The 7,724-nt window shown below is 35.6% G+C and overlaps 1 protein-coding gene across 1 annotated transcript in view; it reads right to left on the reverse strand.

Annotated features, from left to right (window-relative positions):
• Positions 1–3,363: 3,363 nt before the first annotated feature.
• Positions 3,364–7,724, reverse strand: part of prim2 (DNA primase subunit 2) — a 23,265-nt gene continuing 18,904 nt past the window's right edge. The window contains 2 exon segments of the mRNA XM_014011539.1: positions 3,364–3,702; positions 5,249–5,317. Of these exon segments, the coding sequence (XP_013866993.1) occupies positions 3,478–3,702; positions 5,249–5,317 (294 nt within the window). The 3' untranslated portion in view covers positions 3,364–3,477.

Consider the following 7,724-nt stretch of genomic DNA (forward strand, 5'->3'; position numbering starts at 1 on the left):
CCATGTGATTGGCTGATTAGAAATTAAGTGTTAACGAGCAGTTGGACAGGTGTACCTAATAAAGTGGCCGGTGAGTGTATATATATAGACAGCTCAGTGGTTGGTACTGATGCCTCACAGTGAGAAAGTCCTGGGTTTGATCCTCGGTTCAGACCAGGGGGAGTTTGAAAGTTCTCATGCTTGCGTGGGACCAAAAACCTGTAGGTCACCTTCAGACCCGGGCCTCTCTTGCAAAAGAGATCTGTGATCTCAATGGCATTTTCTTTGGTTAAATAAAAGTTTAAAATATGTATTTGTTGCTTCCTTTCAAAATAAATGTGTTTCTTTATGTTCAATTATGTGATATTATCGCGATGGACTGGTATCTAAATTTACATCATTTGAAACTGTTTGAAGCTTGTCTGTTTAAAATTTTTTGTAACTTTTCAACAAAATTAAAGCAACAAAAAATCACTGAGAATGACTCCAAGCTTCTTCTTTTTTTAAATCATAACTCCAGACTCCACCATGTCTAAAATAAATGTTGTTACTATGGTAACTTCAACTTCATCAAGCTTTACTTCAAATCTGCTCAAACCTGTTTTACCTTGAAACAGAAAAAGCTGCATTTTTTCTGGCAGTGTAATGAAGATGAACAGGGTGGTTGCAGTACATCCAGTTTGACAAAAAAAAGGGCCTAAATTATCCAGTTAATCCTCCCACTCTAAAGCAAATATTTCCACAAAACAACATAAGTTTTATAAGCTCTTCATCAAGGAACGAGACAGTTATCAAACACTCCGTGCTCCTTTTTTTTTGCACAGCTTAAGGGTGAAACGTGCAACACAACTGTGCAATAATGGATGCTATCTAATTCCTAAAAATAAACAAGTCAAATGCAAACAAATCACAGAATGAACCAATGCTGCCTCTGGCAAAGCATAACTCACATTACATCAAATTTGGTCTCCCTTGGGTGAAATTACGTTAGGATGAAGACAAAGAGAAACATCATGCATTGAACAGAAAAGTAGAAGTCAGAGGAATCATTAGTGAATAACCTTTTGATTCGTGTTGCCTCCCTTCACATCTTAGAGCAACATTTAACAGTTAAATTTGAGCTTAAGAGATTTATTCCTTTCCAACAGAAGTCAAATATTTTTCTTTTTAACAATATGAAGACAGCCAAATATATCAGAGATCTAGTCATATCATCTCTCCAGTATTTTTTTTTATTATGTTTTCAATTACATTGATTAAATTAAAAGCCTGGTATGCCTTTTGTTTTCCTTTTTGGATGAGGCAAAATGAACCCACATTTATGTGAAAATTGTTGCTACTATATATATATTTTTTTTTTTCCTTCAACCTGGCAGGTCTTGCTATGCCCAATTATACAAGCGAAGCTGTAAACCACCTCCATCTACAGTCCTTATAGCTCCTCTGATCTGAGTAATGTACACAGGAAAAGCACAAATCAGACAACTTATACAACCAAGTTTGTGATTAATGATTTTTCATCTTCTTCCGAAGGTTTTAGAGTCTCACAAAGAGGCCAGCTGTGTCAAATGTAGTCATGCTCTGCCAAATATTGAACATCAGGGGTCTGCTGCTGACAGCAGCCTGCCTGCAGACTGTTATCCAGTCGCCTTATTATACTGAATAAATCCTTCCCATGTCAAGCACCATGGCTGGATCTAATTCCAGATATGAGCAGCTCTGACGCTCCAGTGTTGGTGGAACATGGACCAAATGTGTTTATTTGGTATCAGTGGCAACACTGAATTTAATGTTACCTTGGAGAAAATATCTTAAAATATTAAAGGCTTAGTTTTCTTTCAGAATACATATTACCTACAGTCTTTCATATTGGAGTTTTAGACTAAAATTGCATTTTGCTGAGAAACAAACACAGAGGCAGAGAAAAAACATTATCGTCCAACTTAAAATGAGGTCCAGAAGCATTTCAATGAATCTAAGCAAACATTTAAAACAAGAATGCAGATTGCATTGCTCTAAAGTTAAAATTAGAAGAGTGTTGCTGTATGCCAGAACTGTAAAGGCTTTTGAACTTTCAGACAGCTACTTTTTTTTTAAATATATATTTATTTGCAAGTTATTAAGTCGGCAGGCTCTGGAGAGAATTGCGGAAGTATCTCTTGACCGTGTATGCTTTGAATAAATTGCACTGTGCACCATGAGGCGATATTCCAAGATGGAGTAATACAACTGTAGAAAAGAGTTTATTTTTTCATCCATCCTCCTGTCAGCGTTCATCCGTGCTGCTGCCAGCAGGAACAATGACAGTTTCTGAGACAGAAGGGAAATGCTCCACTCAACACCCCTGGCCAAAACTGTGCACCGAGACAACGGCCATCTGAGTTCAGACCAGAGTAAACAAATGAATATAAACTAAACAACCAATATTATAGAAGTAAAAAGATGATCACTGGTGAATGCTGAAGATTAAAAACTAAAGAAAATGTATTTTAAGCTAAAACAAGCAGAAGAAGATGCCTAAAACTGTAGCTGAAACTAAGAGCAAAACGGTTGCAAAATTAGCAAAACCTTGATAAAAACCAAAAATGGAACAGTGGTCAAAGCCATCAAAATAGCCAAAAGCAAAATGTGGTAAAAACCATAGCTAAAAGCGTATTGTGTAAAGCTAAATGTAGCAAAACATGCGCAAAAGGCTAATTAGCAAAACTGTAAGCAAGACAGCAGCTAAAACGCTTAGAAAAATAAAATTGTTTGCTAAATGTATGTTGAAAAATCATGTATTTCAATGGGTAACATTTTTGCAAAAATGCTTCTTTTAAATAGTTCCTGTGTTTTAGGAGTGTTGTGTACTAAAATGTATAAGTTTATGTATTATTATAATACACAAAAGTAAATTTTGACTGACTTTTTAAATGTACAACCACATTAAGTCTCAACATTTCCTCATATAAAACTGAAAGATTCCTTCTCCCTCATGTTCTAAGTCGTGCATAATTGTTTACTCACCAGAATCAGGAGACAAAAAACAAAAACGTTTCTTACTTGTTAACCGCGGCTATGTAAGGAAGACATGGACTTTAGTTGGTTTTTTTTACTATTTACAGTAATTTTTCATGTGCTGATAAAACCATCTTGCCAATTTAAGAATGGGCGTCTGCTCCAGTCCCGTTGTTTTTTCTGTGACACAGAACCGGAAACTTCCGCTGCTCGTCCTCCGCAGCTCTGCAGCAAAACAAGCCCCCCACACGTGTCTCCCCCAAATAAAGCTTCTCCACCAGAGGGCGCACTGCAAAGGCGGAAAAATCCTGATGTGTGTCTGAAATTAGTGATGGTAGTGTAAATGTCAACTCAGCATTGTCAAAATAATCTCCAATGACCCAGGAYTTCTTCATTTGTTACTTTATTTCTGATATATCACACAGTTTCTAAGCAATTTATAAAAAAAGGTGAACCAGGCCCAACACTGAACATTTATTTCCGTGAAGATTAACACAGAAATCAGGCATCTTGAAAGAACATCTCCAGATTTTCCGCATCGTCAAGATGTTCAGAAGTGTTTGCTGCCGGCTCTCGAGCAGCAGAAGACCCTCTGGCYGCAGAGTTTTCCTGAGACTTTTGTTGAGTGTCAACGTCTCGCTTTATGTCCTTGCCTCCTCCCAAAAGCTTCTGGCTTTCTAAGAAGTACTGATTGGGGTGACTGAGCGAGAAAGATGTGTCCTCAACCTGCCCAGAAAAAGATGAGAAAGCACAGAAGAGGAAGGTCACGAGAGGATAATAACTAGCAGTTGTCGGAGAAGTGTCAGGTTGATTGACTGAATCAATGTAAGTCACCTCTCATAAAATGATCATTTAACATCTCCCTCATTGGCAGCGATGAGTAATGGTTTACAGATTTCTTCAGACTAAAGACTTTCAGACACATTAACACTAAGTCACTGGATATTTAGAGGACGAATTATAAGAGGAAATGTTCTTTCAATACATAAAAAGATCAATCATTTGTAAAATGTTAACTAACTGATGACACTAAGAAGGTATATCTCATTTTACAGGTGGATTATATAAAGATAAATGGTGAAACAAATCATTTAAAGTATGGTTTGTTTATTTTACTAATTTTGCCTTCTAGTGAAGTATGGAGTGAAACTGGTGTTGATTTTTGTTCTAATTTAGATTTAAAAACTTAAAAATAGCAAAAATCACAGATTTTCTCAGCAGTAGTGTTAAAAAAAATCTGAATATGGTGCGTGTAGATTTTTCTGCGAGGCACATGAACTCATTTTACAGATGACTGCAGATCATATTGTATTTTTTTTTAATTGATCGCCTGCATGGAGTAAATTAAAGCCCATGTTAAGGCAGTAAGCAAACAAGTAACACACAAACTCTTTATTAAAATTAGCTTATAGCCAGTGAAGTAGCTAGGGGTAAAAATTGATCCACAGAATAAGCTTGTGCAAATATCTGTCTCTATCTCTATCTCTAAAATGTTTAGATTAATATGATTCTATTCTAGAAAATACAGTGGACCTGCATCCATCTTTACAAAGTAGATATTTTTTTGTTTATTCTGTTTACAAATCAAATACACTTTTGTTCAATCCAGAAAATGCAAAAGAGTTGCCAGCGTTTACAAAATCAAATTAAACTGCTTTGTTTTACTGTTTTAATATTCGCTCAAGCTGCTAGGCTCAGTTTATTTTTAATAAACCAATTTATCTTCTACATTTGCGTGTGCACAATGTTACTTCTTTAGAATATCACATATTATTAAATCTACTAAAAGTTCAACATTTTACAGATCAGAACAATTTTTCAAGCTTAAGCCGACACTCTACATCATCTCTGAGTAAACAAAGTGATATTTTAAGAAGCACTCCTAAACCAGAAAGTGCTAAAAATGATCTCTTTAAACATTTGCATATGTGCCTGTGTCACCCTGACCTGAAAGGCCTGAATCTGCAGGCTTAAGTTGATATGTTGTGAGGTTAAACTCGTGCTAATTTTGGGGAGGATGACTCAGACATCTAAAGTAAAACAGATTAAATTATCCAAATATCCACAGGGAACAAAATAGGTTGGAAAGCCATAATAAAGCTATAAAAACTAAGTGGCAAAGACAGCCAGCTAATGATGGATGCAATGACAGTTCTGGGTCTCTCCTGAGCCTCCGTGCATGAGATGTACCACTGCGCCCCGCAACACACACACACACACACACACACAGCTGTACTTAATGTGCCCTCGATCAAATAAAATCTGTACTTACATTGTGTGTCAGCTCAAAGTACTTCTGGCATGCCAGCTGGTAGTGCATCCCTTTGACCAGCTCCATGATCTGCAAAATAAAAAGCCAAGCGATGCTAAAAAGGTTAAACAGTTGCACATTAAATACTGACACAGTTCATTTACAGGGAACGCACTCAGCAAATTGATTTGATTTATTTATTTAACAGGAAAAGATTATTAAAAATCAAGCCTGACTCAGCATAATTGCTGTTTTACAGCAGGTTCCTGTTCTGCAGCACACAAAACACTCAGAATTACAGCATCACAATCACATCATCATTATTACACCATAGACACAAAGACAAACAAGCATACCAAATTGCAGCCCTGTATTTCACAATCATTTTAATTTGATTTTGGTCAACTAGCAAGCATGCTTCATGAATCACAAAAGCAGCTGTAAATTCCATCCTGTGCAGAAAGTTTGTCAAAGTAATAAAAACATCCATTTTCTATAATGCATGGAGGTAAACTGCACAGACTTTGGCTAATATCCTTTGAAAAAAAAAAACTTTTAGTCCAATTACACAACTGGGTGTCCACATTTACTCCTGCCTGTTTCTGCAAGCAAGTATAATTGATGTCAAAGCGTGGCTGAAAATTCCAGGTGAAGGATCTACTGGGAAAAAAAAAATCCAAAATTTGCGCCTCAGCCTGCGTTTGCTTCCTTCACATTTTACGCAATTCCTGCCCGGCCGCCTCCAGAGTCCCATTGCCACCAGCATGCCCGACTCTGAGGTCGGTGACAGATAAGTAATGAGCTATCTCTGTAAGTCTAGTTTTCATTTTAGTTTTAAACTTCTTTAACAGAAAACGAAGGCACATTTATAATAGACACACAGCAGATTGATTAAACAAAGAGAGAAAATACCAGCTGTTCTGTCAGTTCAGCTAATGTGCAGTTTGGATTTGTTTATTATTTATAATGGAGCACATGTCAAACTCAAGACCCATGGGCCACATATGACCCTTGTTACAGTTTTAGCTGGAATGCTAAATTTGACATATTTTAAAACTGGGCCATTAATCTGAGACTAATCACGTTTTACTGATGTTACAGCCAACAAAAGAGTTAATGTTCATCAGAGCAACAGATATTCTGCTTTAATGTACTTTTTCTTGTTTCTGTATTTACCTTTTTTTTTTTTTCAAAATAGAAAGTTAATAACTGCATGATTGGATTTCCTGTGAGAAATAATTTACTTAGATAATTTGATGGACTGGATCAAATATGACTAAGAAACAAGTAAATGGAACTGCTAATAAAAAGTAAAAAAAAAAAGACATGTTTTAGTTTTAATTCACTCTTTTTTTTAGTATTTAAATCAATAAGACATGCATTAAATTCTATCTAATATGTCTGGGGGAAAAAGGAACTGAAATTTCCAAATGAATAATTTGGTATATTACATTTGATAACCAAGGTCAATTTATATCTTTTCCAATAAACATCGACTGAAACTGGCTCTCAATGAGAGGAATAAGGTTTTAATTTTGTCCTCCTGTGTAATTGAGTTTGACATTTCTCTTCTAGATGGTTTCAGTGGGATTATAGAAACGTGTAAAGGATACTCAAGAAATTAGGTGATGATATTAAGTATCATCTATTTTTATAGTTCAGAATTACCAGAAATACAAAGAACCACTATGGAGCCAAAGTTAAATGTCTGCTGTTTCATACTTTGGTCTGGGGATTTTCTTTAAAAAGTGCTTATGGGGGGGGAATAAAAAAAATAAATAAAATAAACTTTTTTTCATTAAAATTCCTGAAGCTCTTAGAGAAATATTTAAACTGTTAAAAGTACTGACATCGTCTAGTTTCAATAGTTTATAAGGACTATTTCTCACAACTTCACTGATAATCAATGGGTTTTCTATTATATACCATATCAATAATTAGTATATTTCCTTCTTTTCACAGTGTCCAAACTAAGGTCTCCCTGCTCAAAACTAATTCAGTGATGGTTTCTGTTTCAAACATTTTATATTGCAAATAAAAGAGAATAGAAACAGAATTGTCATGCTTTAAAGATCAAGTCTGACCTAGACCAAAAATACTGATATTAACAAGCATTAATAAATTTAAGAGTTCCTTCAATTTCGCTGAATTTTAAGTTGTTCTTTTAGTTAATAATTGCAGCATTTTTGTCCCTGATGATTACAGCAACCTTACAACACAGTCTTGCCTCTTCAGCCTCCAACAAATATTTTGCTCCGAGTCAGAAAATGCCTGCAATTTATTAACCTTTCATACATTCAGTTAATTACACCAAGATGTTTACCCTTAAGACTCAGCTTGACTAGCATTTTTTTAGGCACGATCTTTAGAAGCTTTTTTGACAAAACATTTGATTTAAACATGTAGAACCTACGACAGTGGTTCCCAAAGTTGGGGTCGGGACCCAAAGTGGGGTCCTGAAACATCAAGGTGGGGTCCTGAAAAGATTTTCTAAATC

Source organism: Austrofundulus limnaeus, unplaced genomic scaffold (assembly GCF_001266775.1).
Source record: "Austrofundulus limnaeus strain Quisiro unplaced genomic scaffold, Austrofundulus_limnaeus-1.0 Scaffold0, whole genome shotgun sequence".
In the NCBI taxonomy this organism is placed as follows: domain Eukaryota; kingdom Metazoa; phylum Chordata; class Actinopteri; order Cyprinodontiformes; family Rivulidae; genus Austrofundulus; species Austrofundulus limnaeus.